This window comes from Corvus kubaryi, unplaced genomic scaffold (genome assembly GCF_017639235.1).
Source record: "Corvus kubaryi isolate FWS band 111438036 unplaced genomic scaffold, C.kubaryi_AGA036_p1.0 37334, whole genome shotgun sequence".
Lineage (NCBI taxonomy): Eukaryota > Metazoa > Chordata > Aves > Passeriformes > Corvidae > Corvus > Corvus kubaryi.
Genome location: NW_024581108.1, coordinates 842446 through 860143, shown reverse-complemented (window position 1 = coordinate 860143; position 17698 = coordinate 842446). Strand labels below are relative to the sequence as shown.

Genomic DNA, 17698 nt, shown 5'->3' with positions numbered 1-17698 from the left:
ACTATCAAATTGTCTTAAAGCAGTAGGAAATGCGTAAGTAGAAGTCATTATTCCCCTGTTCATGTGCTCAGAAAACTTGTAGTTATTTATTAAAATCTTTAGGTAAAGAGCTCCATTACTGCCGCTAATGCAGGATGGTATTCTCTATCTTCGTTTCCTTTTTTTCTAAGAGCTTTTTCAAACTCTGTATTGTAGTAACTACTTTTGGAACATTTAAATAAACGATTTGAACAAACATCCCTTGAAGGTGAAAGGATGGAGAGGAAGAGTGCTGAAATGTTTTATTGGATTATTCAGCAACTGGAATTGAAACTGCCTTATTAATCCTCATTTCAGGAATAAAGTCTCTTTAGTTTTCCTTTGAGAGCTAGCTTTAGTTTTGCTGACTTGTGAGTTCTTCAGAAACTCAGATTATTCATTTGTAATGGTTGTTCCTGTATTTTCTTCAGGAATATGTTGGTGATTTAGCAGCTCAAGTATCAAATGATGAAGAAGAAGAATTTGTGATTGAATGCCTGGGAACACTTGCAAATTTGACCTTACCGGAGCTGGACTGGGAACTTGTGCTGAAGGAGTACAAGCTGGTTCCATATCTCAAGGATAAGCTCAAACCAGGTCTGTACAAAGTTTGGTTGGGCTTTCAAAGCAGAGTCTCTGAAAAAATATTTAGAGTGCTTGGAGTAGAGTCTGTTTACCTTTATCATTTGTGATTGTTTGGGAAAACCTAACACTGAAAAATAGAATCATGTCTGCAGATAAAAATACAACTGCCAGTAGATTAAGGATTCCTGAGAGAGGTAATACTTTCTGCCTTCTGACTTAGCAGGTTCTGCTGAGGATGACCTCGTTTTGGAAGTGGTGATAATGATTGGGACCGTTTCCATGGATGACTCCTGTGCTGCTCTGCTGGCTAAATCTGGAATCATCCCTGCGCTCATTGAGCTTCTAAACGGTACACTGCCATGTTTGACTTGTGAAAAGCAAGAGCTGTAATTGACACTGCTGTTTCCTTGCAAGGCAGGGGGAGGTGTTTGTATGTGGAAGGATGAGCAGTCACTTCCCTAGTGACTGATTCTGAGTACTAGTCTAATAGATTTGGGGTTTCCCACACCTTCACAACTTTAAGCATCAAAAGCTTCTATTTGTGAGATTTGAAATTGTGGTGGATATTTTCCTCTTTGCAGCTCAGCAGGAGGATGATGAGTTTGTCTGCCAGATCATCTATGTGTTTTATCAGATGGTGTTCCACCAAGCCACCAGAGATGTCATCATCAAGGAAACACGTATCTTTTTAAAGATTAAATATATAGATTTGCAGCACTTAATCTGCCATTGCTGGTGTTTGACTTATATTTCTCATGCAGTAACCGCATGATCTCAGAGGTTTCTTTGTAAATACTTATTTCAGCTGAAGAAAAAACCCAAGCAGCCTAAGCATGTAAAGGGACTGTAAGAGTAATAGAGTAATAGTAAATATTAGAAGTTAGTTTGCTTTGAAGCAGGTAGGGGGATCACTGGACCAGATGACTCATTAGTTGCTGTCCAGTCTGATTTACTGTATGGATTTGTTTTGTAAATCATAATGAAATTCATTGTTCATAGAAGAATGTATGCAGAGCATAGGCAAACTTCTTGCACAGCACCATTATACATATGTGTTGCATGGCCTGAAATTCTGTGGGCCTTAACTGAATGTTAAATTTCATTGAAGCATTCAGAATGGGTTGAATGAGCCCTGGTAGGGATAGCAAGTTAGTGATTACGTTGCTAACAATACAAAGAATATTTCTTAATGTTCTTTTTGCCTTTAAGCTCTGTGGAATATCTGAGAAGGCAGCTGGGTGGTTGTTCTTTGTCTCCTGTTTGGATTCCTAGGTTGCTAGCTTAAAAAAAATTAAAAATATAAAGTTGGATCTCTTGCTAATTCTGTAACTATAAAGCACCAACATTTGAAAAATGCTTTCTTGCTACATGACATGAAAAATTCCCGCCTCTGCTTCTTAGTGAAATTTGCAGTTTGAATAACCTGGGGTCGGGGGGGGGGGGGGACGGGGAGCAGAAAGAAACATGTTTTTCTCCTTAACAGTTTCTTTGCAGAAGCCCCAGCGTATCTTATAGACCTGATGCACGATAAAAATGCTGAGATCCGCAAGGTTTGTGACAACACTCTGGATATCATAGCGGTAGGTCTGATTTTCTTGATCCTTCCAGAGCCTCTTTACACAAGAGAATTCTAAAATAATTAAATATATTGCAAATTAAGAGTATTTTTCATGTGCAACTTTCAAATCATTTCATTGATAATAATGATCATTAACCGATCATTAGGCTGTGCATCAAACTTCCAGAAAGCGTGTATGTACTTCGAAAATTCATACTAGTTAACTTTACACTTTTAAAGAGTGCTTTTAGACTTAAATAAATTAATCACATTACATAAGTGTGCCAAGCTTTCATTATTTCCTAGTTCTCCAAACAAATGGATTGTTACCCTTTTAGCAGCTTTTATTGAAGCAGCTTTTATTCAGCTTCTCTACATTGCCTGATGCCAATTTGTTTCAAAAAGAAAATGTTGCAGTGATCCTGATGCTGGCTGTTCCCTGCTGGGGGAACAGTCACTATAATATTGTCTTCACCTCTTGGATACGTTTCCTTTAGTTATATAACTTAGTTTATCCAACTATCCATGGATCACAGTAAACTTTTGGGACAGTTGTATTAAACCGCTAAATTGGAAAAAAGAAAGAATATTAAATTACAAAGTGCTCTTGAGGATCGTACTGACTGTACATACTTTTGGATATAGAGTAACTGTCATGAAATTAAATCTTATAGCTAAAGAGAACTTTACTGAGTCAAGAGCAGCAGTGCCTTTTTCTACCTTATTGCCTTTTCAGTCATCTACATAGTTTCTTTTTCAGTTGAATTGTGTATTGCAGCTTGTTCTCTGAAAAGCTTAATGTAGTCTAAGGCCTAACTTGCACTGCAAAATATTACAGTCTAGCTTCTCTTTTTCTGTTACACTCATCAATAATGTCTTCCAATGTAATATTCCCCTTAAACCAGTAAAATGACATAATATTTTCTGTACTGGAATTCTTCTTATTTGGATCTGGTTTTGCTTCGTGGAGGTATGAAATGAAAATTGTGCTCCAGTAGCAGAGTTGCTGTTGATATTCATTAAGGGTGAGATTTAAACTCAATTTAAACAAATTCAGATGAATTTGCACTTAGTGCTTATTTATGATGGGCATCATGTTCAGCTTACCATGATCAGCTATTTCCAGAGACATCTCCAGTGGAAGTAGCAGAAGGATTTTTATATCTTCTGGGTGAGGCTGGACAATCCAAGTGCATCCAACACTTGTTTTACCTTGGGGCCAGTGCAATTTCCAAGTGACTCACACTTTGTGTGTTTATGACATTACTTGTTCATACAGAGAAGCTTTACAGTGAGGTGCACAGTAATATCTAGTTAGTGAAAAATTGCTAGTAATATTATTAAGCAAAATTTATAGAATCTAGAAAAATAAACATACAAAAATACAGCTTCGTATTCAGTATTACCATCTGAGTAAAATGTACTTGGGTTTTTTTCCCTTCCTAAGATCATCAAATATTTATGGATGGGTCAATGAGGAGTGCTAAGATAATGGATGGGAAAAGCTTTTCAACTTGCAAAAAGCACTGGACAGGACTTTCAGGGCCTTGAGGAAGAATAAAGGGAAGAAATTATATGATACTGTGGTTATTGGGGGGTGAAGAGAAGACACCAAACACATACTGAGGGCAGCTTGCATGGTGGTAAATTGTATTTTTCTTTATTTGTGGAGCAGTGCCACACTTAGAATGGTGTTAGCTGGTGAGTTAGGAGAGTTCCTTTTCCAAAAAGGTCTTTCTGGCTTTATTATCTGAGTGTTGGGGTTATAAGTTGCATAAACATCATGGCCCTGAGGGGAACAGGAAGCATAATGTGCTGTCTTTTCTGGAAGACAAAGGGAACTTTGATTGCTTTCTCAATTATGTTGTAATCTGGTTGCACTTGTGTCTCTCAGTACAAAAAATCCCAGGCAAAAAAGGCAACATATTCTAGATGGTGATGGGAGAAAATATAAGAGAGGAAGTTATCAGAAGCTCAGATCTTGATAGGTGTTTTGCCACTCAGCTCAGAGGAATGTTAAAGCAGGCTGTAAACATAGAGGTATTTGGTTGTGTGGCAGTTTCACACAAGCAGTGCCTGCTGAGGTGTCTGGACAGATGTAGTCTCCAAGAATGGTGGAACTTCTTATCTGTGATAAATTCACAACAAGCAAACCTTCACTTTTCAGTCTTCTTGTTGCATACATGCTGACAGGAGTAGGTCCTCTGATGGAAATCAGAAAATAAATGTTGGGGAATAGATGTGAAAATAATTTCTACTCAGGGAGACAAATGCTTCTTTCACTCATCAATGAGCTGTATATACTGTGATTGAAATAGCGCTGGAGAAAATCACATGGCTTATAAGCCTTAGGGGAGAAATGCTTTCTGTAGTAAAGTAATTGTCATAGAAATTATGGAAATGTTACACTAGTGATGATTTGTTTAATATAGCTTGGCTGGACTCTGCCATTGATGAACTGAAACAGATGTGCTGCTTTAGCACAGTATATACTGGGCAGTGTGAGCTTTGCACTGGGGGAAGCAAGGTACCCCTTTTGTCAAAAAAAGTCTGAGTTGATGATTTAGGGATGCTTCAGTCTCAGTCATGTGCTGAGTTTTGGCAGCAAGCAGCTAGTTCAGTGTACTTGTACCCCTAAAGTGGGGCAGCTCTCACAGCTTAGCTGAAAGCCTGAAATCAACAGCTGGTATAGGAGTCTCAAGCAAATTAATTTCCCTTTTCCCTTGCTTCAGAAGCCTAGACAACTGCAACTTCATGCTTGTGGAAAGAGATGTCAGCTTACTTGAGATGGTTTTATTCTGTTCACCTTGGGCAACATTATCAAGAGCCAAGGGGGCCACTAATCTTCAGGTTTCTTATTCTTTCTCTGCTCCTAGCTCAGTTTTATTGCAGTCCAATTATTTTCCTCATTTATTTAAAGGATATTAATCATCATCAGGTCCTTGGACTCTGAAGTCTGACCCTCCCCCATTCCCCTGATCTTGTTCACTGTCTTTGCAGCTTCAAATCCAGACCTGCTGCACCATCTTGTTTCTCTGGTGATCAAGAATGGATCACAATACTTCCTGCAGGAGTAAAACATCTTTTAGATAGCATTGTAGCTATGGGATTTAGGGAGAGCCTCTTGGCTAAGGTGTTTTTTCAGCTCTTGTTCTTTGCCCTGGGTATTTGTAATGAATGGCAAATAATGTTTGCCTTTTATGGAAATCATTGTTAATGAACAGCTTGCATCTTTCCCTGTTAGCTAAACTCTCTGATAGAAATCCTCCATGATGGGAATGCTGGAATTTCACATAAGAAGCAGGAATGTGCTGTGAACCCTCTGTGCTCTGGGATTTGGGGCCAGCTGTGTGAGATGTTGGCCAGCTCTCTTAGAGTCAAGAAAGAGCAGACCACAGGGATTTGGTGTGGGCTTTATTTGAATAGGCAGCATACTCTGGGAAGAGATAACCTCTGACTCTAGCTTGGTGTCCTCTTTCCATGAAGGGTGCTGTAGCCACTCCAGGAAAAAAGGTTCTCCTGTCACTTGACAAGATGCCCTTTCTGTGGTGCATCTTGTTCCCCTGTTATCCTGTAGCAAATGTGAAAACAGAGGGGTGGTTTGAAGGGCAGCGAGGCACTGGGGCTGCAGCTGAACTGCTGACATGTTTTCTCTGTTCATTGTTAAATATGCCATTAGTCTGCTTTGGTGCTGGTAGCCTCTTGTGGCTCTGCCTGCAACAGAGTAACCACAGGCAGCTTTAGATAGGGCAAGAGTGTCCTGATTGTTTTTGTCTTCACATAATACCTATCTTGGACAGATTCCCTTTCAGCATTGGTGCTTGCTCTCTGGACTTGTAGGACTAGGAACATGAGCCGAAACACTGATCTGTTACTTAAATAACAGGTTGCCAATGAGATACCTTACATTCCTCCAAAGGGGAGGAAAAAAAAGTTTCTCTAGTCTGCTACTGACAGCTTTCGGAGTGCCCTACATTTTATGTAGTCACTTAAATTTAGAGGGCATTAATGGTTACTCTTTGTCTTGCTGTTAGTTTCAGCTCTCAGATTTCTCTGAGCTTCCTGTCAGAATATATTAAGTGAGGAAGCTGATTGTGAAGCAGTGACTCTGGGTTTCACAGGTGTAAGTGGTGGAAGGAGTTTTTTTTTTTCCTGGCCTCTGAAGGAATTGCCCAACAGTGGTACTTTCCCTAAGGTAGGTGTGGTAGACACCTGCAGAAGGTGATCCCTAACATCTGTTTCTCTCCTTGGTTTATAGAGGCACGTAGTTAAAATCACATGCCTAACTTTTGGATAGCTAGACAAGATAAATATCTTCTTTCTTAATAAATAGTTAATTTAATCTTTTATGTGAACAGTGGTATTTTTGGGGTGGTTAAATAATGAAGAGTGTAACATATCACCAAGTACAGCCTTGAACATAATGAGCATTCTACTTATTGTATAGCAGTTTCAGTTCAGTATGAGGAATCACATCAAATGAACCCTATTACAGACCAAATTAAAGGGCAACCACATTAAAGTGAAAAGGAAAATCTGTTTTTCATCAGCTGTGAGAGAACACAAAGCAGATCTGTGTAGCTCTATGTTATCCTATAGTGTGTTAATCAGATACAAGGTGTGACGGAAGCCAGTGACAAAGGGGACCCTGATAGGGAACAGACACTCTCTGATAATAGGCCAGTTAACGCTTCATAATATTTCAATGGTTCAGTAGTAAACAAAGTTGGAAGTAGAACTTCAAAAAGGATGGCACATTCCTCCCAGAGTCGAGCCATACATCTTCTATGACACTTGTGGATTTATGGAAACCGAATGTTAAAAACAGTGATGTCAGGGAGCTCCAAAGAGAATAAAATCAGCTTTCAGAATTCCTCCTTTTAAGTTTCTGACCATGACTGCAGTGTTTGAGGGGGGTGGTGTTGGAGACTAGGCACATTCTGTTCACCTTCTTGTTCTCCCTTGCAGTGCTTTTCCAGTAGCCTAACATTTAAAAGGACTGGAGGGCTCAAAGCTATGGCTGTATCTCCATGATTTTTAGTTTTCTGGTTTCACTGTTGCAGGAATTCCTTTGTAAAGAAAGGGTGCTTCATGTGTTTAAAACCCAAAGCCCAACCAAAACTTGTAAGTAAGTTTGTAAGTTAAAAAAACTCTCAAAATAATAATAAAAAAGGTTTTAATAACTCAAAATATAATTACTGGAAGACTTGCAGTGTTTTAGGAAATTGTTTTGCTCTACATGTCTTTAATCTGGTTTCTTTGTGCCTTTTGGCTGTGGTCCTGCATTTACAGGTTTTCTTCCATTCTGATGTTGTTCCATTAATCATTTACCCAGTGGTGGTTCTGCATATTTCTGTGGAAAACCTACAGACACATTCCTGATCTAGCAGTACTTAAATGAACTTTTTTTTTTGTGCTGAGGTTATGTAAATTTTTCTAGATTATTGCAAATCTTCCTTTTCTGTGATTGCTGCCAGAATGAAACTCCTGACAAAACTGATCATTGATCTAATTCTGGTGCAGTCACTTCTTTGTAATATTTTGTACCTTGCTTTTTTCACTGGGAATGAGCAACAAGAACAAAATTGCCAAACTACTTGAATGGATAAATTGTGGTTTTTAAGTAATGTGCTATTCAATTGCTAATCCCATTTTCCAAAATTTAGATGAGTGATTGAGGAAAAATACCTGGGAGTCTTAAGCCTCTTAATATAGGGTGGGAAATGTAGAGTATATAGGAATATTCTGCCCTGCTGTCATCATTGAAAGGAAAAATCAGTTAGAATCTGAGAAATGTTAACTGATTTTTGCAGAAGGATATAAGAAGTTGATGTCTATTTCTGGCAGAAATTCAGCATGTTCAGACAGTGGTGTGGAAAGGAACTCTGATGTCAGGAAGTGGGATACGTTTAAGGTTGTAACTTTGGGAATATTCAAGTGTTTTCAAAGTGCATTGATGGTAAATGGGAATTAGGTGATTTAGCTGATGGCCTTTTGGCTTTTGAGAACTTCTAAAGGTAAACAGGATAATGTCAAAGGGATTCAGCTTCCACAGAGGTTAGTCTAATTTGCTGTTTGTTAAATTTGTTTCTTTTCCCCCACTTCTTTGCAATCATGATTTCTGGGAAGTGTTCTTAAGACTGCAGTATGATTTCTGGCAGTTACAAGATGTTTCTCTAAAGCTTGTAAGTAATTCACAACTGCTGGAGGCTGACGTAATAGCTGGTCCAGGGTTTAGCTCTGGCAGATGCAGCAAAGGAGCTGTTTCCAAGATGCTGGTTAGGTGTCATCATTGAAAGTCACTCCTTGTCGTCGTCTTTTTTTTTTTTTTTTTTTTTTTTAATGGGTTATTTATAAATCTCAGTGATGAGCTTGCTTTTTCCAGGGACATTCTTGTTTTTACTGTTACTTCTAACTTTTCTTTTTAATCAAGAGTGGAGATGGGGGGGAAAAAAAATCAAGAAATAGCCTGAGGTGTTCTTATGCAAACAGTGTGAGGTGTTTGTTGGGTTTTGGTAGTTTGGGGTTTTTTTTTTTGTCTTGTCTTTTCTCCCTCCCTAAGGCTGCTGTAATACTGATAGAAAATGGAATTTTGCTTGAGGCCCCTAGGCACTGAGAATATCTATAGATCCCACAGGTGGGACCTGCTCTGGGTATGGAAGTTGTGCAAGACACCAGGTTTTGGACAGGATCACTGAACAGGAGTGTCAGGATGGTGAGGAGTGGAATTAGCAAGGTCTAGGAATTAGCATTGGTCAGAGGTGGAATTGGAGAAATTGAGAATAATGAAATCTTGGATGTTCTAGATACTTGTTGGCAATTTCAGAGAAGCCTCTGGCAGGGCCAGCTGGCTTTTGTGTTAGCCACCAGTCAAAAGGTGGAAAAGGCACAGGGTAGAGAGTGTTACCTGTGCAACACATATTATAGCAGTGAAGACACGGCTGGTTGAATATTAAGTCAGTTTAAGACCTCAAGTTCAGACTATAGCGCTTTCAGAAGTTTAACATGAGCCACGAAGCCAGCTTATTCTGCCTTCTCTGCCATTTTATGGCCTCTTGTTGTAGACAGATCTACTTTGGCATGTCTAGCAGGAGCAATTTAAGAAGTTACCACTTCCACAACCAAGGCGTTGTCACTAATTGTGTGTCGTTTTCCTGTTCAGAGCTAAGTAAAACAGATTTTTAAAGCCTTAAACTACTCCAGCTTAGATCTCTCAGGAAAGTCTGTCTAGATCATGTGTTAACCACCATGAGAGTTAAGAAATTATTTTCAAGTTTTCTCTCCTTTGTAGTTAGGTTAGAATACAGTGGAGTGGGATGTGTTTCATAAGGGTATTTCTTCCCACAAGAAGAAACATTCTGCTTAGGGATGTTATCCTTGTTCACAGTACTTTGGTTTAAAAAAGCACTAATCATGGTGCATGATTTGTGACTATTCCCAAATTGATACCATCTGCAGATTTCATATGCTGATGAATTTCCTAGAGATAACTGTGCCCTATCTTCCCAGTAGGATCAAGGAACTGAGTGTTATCCATGGGTCAGTGTTCCCTCAGTGGTAATCACCAGCCCACAAAGTCTGCTCCGTTTAGAAGATCCTTCTCTGAACAGCTGATTGCAGTGACCATAGCTATGTCACTTCATGCTGATGTTCCTCTATATGGAATATCACACCACTTGAGTGCAATTAGGCTGTAATCCAGATTGAAATTTGATGCCTACATGTTTTTCCATAGTGACTGGAACCTATATCCTGTTTTACTCAGCTTTCTGGAGAAGTTCCTCTCAGAGTTTAGTTGTGTACCATTTTTGTGGCTGTTCAACATTATACATAAAATTTGACATGAAGTTGAAAATTAAATTCTTGCTGGAGCTCATGAAATAAAATAAATGTATTGGTTTTATCACAGCCTTTCTCTTTAATTTATTTTTTTAGCAACTAGTTGTCCTAGTAAATGCTCATCTAATGAAGATGTGCAGGGTATTTGGCCAGTGTTAATAATTAATTATGAAAAGTCCCCTGAAGATTGGCAGTAATTGGGTCTTCTTAATTAAACCAAATGAGGAGACTGATGATGGAACTGTTCTGTTCAAAGCAGGAGTTTTTTCTGGACGGTGTGAGGTTCCAAACCATGAAGGTTTGGACTTCCAAACCATGAAGGACTACTGCATCACAAACCAGAATAATGCCCAGTGCTTGCAAAATCCCTTCTTTGTTCAAAGAATGTGCAACTGAGTAGAGCATTTAAGTCATTGGGCCCTGAACTTGCATCTTTTGCTGATGTTGGATTCCCCTGCCATTTCCTGTTACACCAGCTTTGTCTAGAGCTCATTCTAAAACACTGTGTGGTGATTTTTAACAGGAATATGATGAGGAATGGGCTAAAAAAATTCAGACAGAGAAGTTTCGATGGCACAACTCACAGTGGCTGGAGATGGTGGAGAGTCGGCAGATGGATGACAGTGAGCAGTACCTGTATGGTGATGATCCCATTGAGCCCTACATCCATGAAGGGGATATTCTGGAAAGACCTGACCTCTACTATAACGCAGGTAATGCAGCACATGTCAGTATTTAGCACTGGGATTGCCACTTCTGCATTTGGAGTGGGAGCTTGAGCTGGGCCTGACTCAAGCCAGCAGGACAGTTCCCCTTTTGTGTCATTGGGAGCAGCACTGATGCCAACCAGGGACGGGCTTGTCCGTGCTGGGATGTTAATGATGGATTAAGTACTGTATATCCATGATTTTAGGAAATGTTACAGGTCTGCAGAAATATGAGTAGGCCTGTCTCAGACAGCTGATGGACCATGACAATGGATTCAAGTAAACGTGGCCCAGCCCTGTTCTTCCCACCTATTTCTTGTGTACATTGCTTGTTTGCTCTGTAAACAAAAACCTTCTCTCATCCCTGTTAAATTCACAGCTGTGGGATTTATGCTGAATTTTTTTCTGCCTATTGTGTTAGTTGTGTAATGGGATTTTTACTGCAGATATTGATAAAAGACTTTAGTAGAGTCACATCAAACTTGTGGATTCCTTAGCAGAGGCCATCATTCTGTGACTTTAAACTAATCTATCTCTATGATTTAGTCTATCTAGGTTTTAGGGAAGCATGTGAATCTCTTCTGTAAATGCTGATTTATCTAATCCAGTGTTACCAGCTGTTTCAGAGGGAGGTTCAAAAAAACTTTGCAGGAGACAATCATGAAATAATTTCCCCAGTGGATAAATAACTTTTTGTAACTAGGAGTTGGCTTGCACTCTCAAACTTGTGGATTTAGATCCTTTTCAAACTCCTGGATAACTGAGTACATGGATTTTTGGGGTTTTTTTAATTGCTGGGTTTTTCTTTTTCTGTGTTTTACATTTTCCACATAGGTGTCCAGTCCTCTGCCATGAAGCATGAGTCACAGAACTCTGTGACTCTGGATTAATTGGCAGGAAGAGTAATTAGAAAAACAAAACCACTAAATCCCATAATCTTCACTCATAGTTGCTGCAAGAAGATAATTCTGCAAGATCTCAGAGGCATTTCAGATACTGTTCTCAAAGGATATCAGAACATAAGGCTGCTTTTTCTTCTATTTTTGATTGCATATGTCAGCCATAGCAACTTGTCTCTTTAGTGTCATATTTTTTTTTCTTTTGGCTCCTGTAGCTTTATCTTGCTCTACTAAACCCACAGGGTTGGCAGTGGGAGCCAAGTGTTGTGCCCTGTAAGGGCCTTTTCTTACATCATCTCCTTGGGGCTTCCTGAGGTAAAGGTATGCCTACTGTAGTCTCCCTTTACAGGTCTTGATTGCTTATTTCATAGGGACAGTTCTGTTCCCAATAGTGGGAGCTAGAGATGGAGTGACACCAATAACACTGAATTTCCTGGCTTTCAATCATTTATGTTACAGGCTTAATGTTATTTGAACAAAGGGATTTTTTGTGTTGGAATTGATATTTAACCAGGAAGGAGAGGTAGAATTCCAGTGATATGTTCTGCAGATGTTTGAAATGTGCTTTTGTTTTTAAAGGTAGCCCTTTTTTTAAAGAGTGATTATATTCAAAATGCAGATTCACTTCTCAGGTTCATTGCAACAAGTGTCAGTAATTGTGTGCTTCTGCAATTTCCTAGAATTCAGCTTTTGAAATGTGGCATCTCAAAAGGGACATAATATTCCTTTGAAAAGGCTACAGGTTAATGTACCAGTTGGAGCAGGGATTTGGGTTTCTGAAGGACAGATCATTACTGAGTGAAAAAAACCCAAACCCACCAGAAATACAAATCTTTGTGCAGTCAGAAATTAAATACTTGTATTTCCGTTTGATAATTTTAGAAGTGACCTACACTGGTGGCTGACACTCAGTACAAGTCCCACCTTGACCGTAATAGTTCTTGAACTCACTGATAGCAAGATGAGTTCCTTATTTCATGACAGACCAATCTCTCTCTTGCACAGCAACTTAAATCTACATGAAAAATGTGGTAGAATCTCTGAAGTTGCCGTCCTGAGCTCAGTGTCTCTCTTGCTCTGAAAGTACATAACCTAATTTATGTTGAAATGTACATAACAACAGATGTCCTTTAACTGTGTAATCACATTTTATGCAGCTGATGCTATCCATGTGCTTTCATTTTCCTATAAATTCATGTGAGTCATAACTCTGAGTGTTATGGTTTGACTGTTAACACTCTTGATTGAAGACACTTTAAGTAGTGGTAGCAGTAGCCTCAGAGTTAAAATGTAGTGCTTGCTTTATTAATATAAAGACAGATGTTATTTTTAAGTTTCTGTGCTCTCAAAGAAGTTTTAACCAAGCCCAACTCTTTAGAATGCATAATCTCTTAAATGGATTGGTTTTGATTCAAAGTGCTGCAGGTATAAAAGTGATAATGGTCCTCCTCATTTCAGTTCAGTGCAGCGTACAGACTAGGTGGTGAGATAGGAAAATTTGGCACAAGTGTTAATAAAAGGCCATTTCGACTTTCCTTTCACTTCTTTGGACATTTTCTATTTGTATGATGTCACAGGGCACTTGTGTCCCACTGAACATGCTGAGAGAGGAATATTCATCCCTGCCAGATCACTTGCTTGTCAAGTCATACTCCCTCACATACTGTATGCACATGTCTACAATTAGAACACAGCTATGTACAGCAATCTGATGCTGCTAAAATGTGGTCTGATCATGGCTAGCATTTTTCATTTGCAATCTGCTGCCTTGGATTCAGTCACTTTCCCATGAGGTATTATCTTCTAAATGAATCTCTGTAGCACCTCATCAAATGTCTGTTAGAAATCTAGATGTGTCAATTCTATTCCTTTTATCACTTGTCACTATATTATCTTCAAAAAACATCAGGTAAATTCATAAAGCACAGGGAGATTTGTTTGAATGCCAGAGTCGTCATCTCTAAGCCCTTGTGTCTGTAAGTAACTTTCCACCGCTTCCTGCGCAGGCAGTTTTAGTAGTTTTGAAACCACAGAGGTTAAGCTAAGTGGCCTGTGACTCCCTGGATCTTATCTCTCTTTCTTTAAAGTGGAGTGGCATTTGTAACTTCCTAGTCATTAGGAATCTCTTTCTTCCCTCTCTTAAACTCTTAATGTATCAGTCTGAATGTACCTGTTTCTGCCCTGGTTTTATGGGGGTGCTTTCTGCACTTCAAGTCTGGAATCGTTTTCATACAGTAATGGAGACAAACTGATGTAGGGTCTGTTTTAATGAAATAGCTCGTTTTATCTGATTATAGCCTAATACTAACTACCAAGTAAGAACTGTGCTCTTAATATTAAAAAGAAATGTGTTTTGTGATGGGAACAGCGAAGAGTTAAGATGGGTTCTCCTTCAGCTGGGGTCAGTTCAGTGACTTTACTTCAAAGACGCTCTCTGGATTTACACTGATGTAACAGAAGGAAGATGTTCACTCCCAATTTTTTTTCCTCATACAGCAAGCAGAAAATGTGAAGCCTTTAAGGAATACTTCTGGCTTTACAAATGTCTGCATCTTCACATGCCAGTGTTGTAATGTAAAGGAAGCACAAAAAACCTGTAACCTGTGTTCTTGAGAGGATATAATGTAAAAAGTCTGCCCTTGTAGGAAAGAGCTCTGAGACATTAAAAGATGGGCAAGATAAAAGAAATAGGTTTGAAGTCACTTTCTTGTTTTTCTTAACAAGTTTGAAGAGAGAGGTGCAGGGTAGAGTCTGAACAATTAAGACCTTTTCTGCTTTTTTATTTTTATGGTGCTGGCCCAGATTAATGTTTTACCTTTTTCATTGCTTGTTCCCTGGGCTTACTTTGATGATGGGAAAGACAAGATTTGTCTTGAAATAACTTCTATAGGTTTAAGGAAGAAGGGCTAAGAGACTATTTCTTAGGTATAGCATTTTTCAGGGCCGTGGGCTGAAGTTGGAGTCCCAGTAAGGATTTTTGGTACTTGATGTTGCTGGGTTTCAGTATTACTGTTGATTTTTGTTCCTCACAGAAATATTGTAAGTTAAATTCCTAATGAATTGCTAAAAGAAACCAGGACAGGTTGTTTTGCCCACTTGCCTTCAAGTCCTGCTCCTTTACAAGTCACTGTATCTTGTTTTTCTAGATGGGCTGATAGCCCCCGATGGAGCAGTGAGTCCAGATATCTTCGGGGATTACCAGCTTCAGAATGGAGACCTGGTTGGGCAGCACCCCTTCTCTGGCAAGTAAGTTGCTCTTAGTAAAGAATTCTTACCATCCAACAACGGCTCTTCAAGTTTCTTTATAGGGCTTAATTTGTAGACCTCAATAATTTTTGCCCCATAGCAGTAGGAATGATTTACACTGCAAAAGCAGTTCTAGTCTGTGGTCTGAATCACAGGTCTGTTTTAACATCCTAACATGTTGTAATACATCACAGCTTTCCAAAAGCTGTAGAGTAGAACAATAACACAGAACACACCACTAACTACCTGTTATGACAACTACTCAAATATTTTTCAGACATTGGGAAAAACATCTAAAGAGAGGCTTGAGATGCTGATTACCCAGATGATGTTTGTTTCCAATATTCTTAAATTTAAAAGAAGTCTTTCAGCTGCCAAAGCTGTTTCTGTGGTTTTGGAGTTTTTTGGTTTTTTTCCATTAACCTAAGTCTTCCCAAGGTATCCTCAGTTAGATTCCTGAGGGCATTTTGAAAATGGGCTATATGAGCAAAAGGCATCAGCTTGGCTTCTGGGAGATGTTTCTCTGAATTTCCCCTCTGGTCAAAGACCACTCCTTCTCAATGCTGGCAAGCTGTTCCAGTTTGAATTTCTGAGTAAACATCTCCCATGAGTTCAAAATAGAAAAGACTCATTTCCAAGAATGAAATCTTCATAGATCCTGATGCTGTAGTGTTTAGGAAGTGCCTTTTATAAAGCATGAGTTCTGTGCGCTCATTAGCAGGAAATAGTTCAAACACTTGATAGTCAAGGTACAGCATTCACTTTAACAGGATCCAGCTATCTGGATATGCCCAGCCCTGGGGCTGAAGCTGTTTCTTTCCAAAGGGTTCTTTTCATCACTGACACCTTTAGTCACCATTTGTAAAATGTAAATTATTCACAATATGTACAGCTGAAGCAAAAAAAGATTTTCCTCCCTTACTTTGGCTTCCTGTAATTGTTCAAGGGTAGTGGACCGTTACTTTTGTTGGTTTATTCTACCTGGGATGCACCAGAAAGCTGAACATTGAGTAAGGGTTGGAATGGTGGTAACATTTTCAAGGACAAATTAAAATAACTAATGTGCTCTGGGGAAAAAATAGGCAGGATTTGAGATGGATCCTCTAGAAAAAGTAACTATTGAGTTCAGAGTAGTGTGAATCTGTGTTTGGGAAGGGGATGCAGGTGCCTGTGTTGATCATTTACAAATGTGCAACCTTTGTTGCGGAGCTTGCAGGTGGGAGAGAAACTGAGGTAAGTGTGGGCTCTGTGCTGCTCTTGGAGTCTTAGTATGTGACTCACCATTTTTAACTTCAGAATAGACACACAACCCACGCGGTGACAGATTTCTTTGTTAACCAGAACATTGGAGGGTACATGCTCCCAACAGTCTTCAAACCCACCTGGAGGTGTGGAGAAAGGTATGTAGGGTAGAGCTAGTAGACTCCTTTGTTTCCAGTAAACTTAGCTAAAGCCCCAGTCAAGATACTCTTGTTTTGCCAGAAGGCTTTCAGCTGGGAAACAAAACCATCTTCAGTGTCCTTGGTTAAAAGTGAAGGCTCATCACTCAGCCTCAAATTGCAGTCCCGCATCAGGGAGCTCCAATAGTAAGCTGCTTTTTAATCAGATTGTATTCTAACTAACATGAGTAGCAAAATACACCTGGTGTGTATCTAGTTAAATTAAGTATTTGTAGAATTTTTTTGCATGTTTCAAGGTATTCTGAAGGCTCACCTCAAGAAAGAAAACAAAGAAAACAGAAAAACTGCAGGTTGGCCCATTGATGATGGCCTCTGGAAATACTCAGATTTCTTACTAGAATTCTGTTTTCTAGGAAGACTTCTTTCAATATGATTGCTCCATGGACTTATCTGCAGTCCAGACACACAGTCTAATTGGAAACAGTGTGGAGTGCTGCAAATGTTCTGTCTTATTTGTAGCAGAGCAGGAGTGAATTGTTTGATAGAATAGATACTGGCAGCTGAGTGGCGAATCTGACTTTTCAGATGTGTGTCATTATGGGTTTGAACTGCTTGGCGCCAGCAGCCAGGATTTCCTGATGCTCAGACCTAATGTAAAATGCATTAGTGCTCCGAGGCATGAGCCATGGAATTGCCAGTCCCACAAGTCTGGAGCGTCAGACCCTCCCTTCTCCCAATTTGAACTGGTGTTGGAAGGTAAAACCATACGTGTTAGAGAGCCTAATTAAAAATAATAGCAGCAAGTCAAGGCGCTTTTTATGTGTTATATAGTGTACATTTCAGCCATACCAAAACATAATTCAGGGGTATTTTTATGCTTACAGTTTAAAGCTAACAAGAACCTTATGTCAAGGATTTATTTTTAACCAGTTCCAGCTTTTAATAAATCAAGATTTTTGTTATAAAAATAGTTCATTTTTCTATTATTAATATTTGAATATGTTTTCAGAAACTTTTTTAGCAAGAAAGCTGTGTATGATTTTCATAGACAATTAGCCAGTCAGTTAATAGTAACACATTTTGGAAGTTCAAAGAGAGATGTCTAATAATGAGTAGATACATATTTTTGGTCTGTTCATTTGTTACACTTTTTTATTTGTTGCATGTTTATTTGTTGTGCCGGTGTCTTCTGGTCTTTGCCTTTTATATTAGGCTTTTCAATTCTGTAATTGAAGCAGTTTTTGCTGAGGAGTGGGGTGAGTTCTCAAGTCCTTTTGCCATTTAAGACCACCCTGTCAATTTTGGGGTAGGTAACAACCATGAGCTGACTTCTTGCTACTCAACCTTGAATAATTTAATCCTTTCTTCTCCTTTCTGCATTCCTATGACAAAGAATGAGGATATGTTACCCTTTAATTTCTCTGAAGCTATTTCCTGTCCTTGCAA

General features: G+C 39.1%; 1 protein-coding gene across 2 annotated transcripts in view; it reads left to right on the top strand.

Annotated features, from left to right (window-relative positions):
* The window catches only part of KIFAP3 (kinesin associated protein 3), a 66677-nt gene that overhangs the window by 32904 nt on the left and 16075 nt on the right, over positions 1-17698 (top strand). Inside the window, exons 14-19 of one of the 2 annotated variants that reach the window (XM_042029742.1) lie at positions 450-615; positions 827-952; positions 1185-1283; positions 2098-2183; positions 10524-10713; positions 14753-14852. In XM_042029742.1, coding sequence (XP_041885676.1) covers positions 450-615; positions 827-952; positions 1185-1283; positions 2098-2183; positions 10524-10713; positions 14753-14852 — 767 coding nt within the window. Of the gene's footprint in view, positions 1-449; positions 616-823; positions 953-1184; positions 1284-2097; positions 2184-10523; positions 10714-14752; positions 14853-17698 lie in introns of both variants that reach the window. The other variant, XM_042029741.1, reaches the window with a different exon arrangement.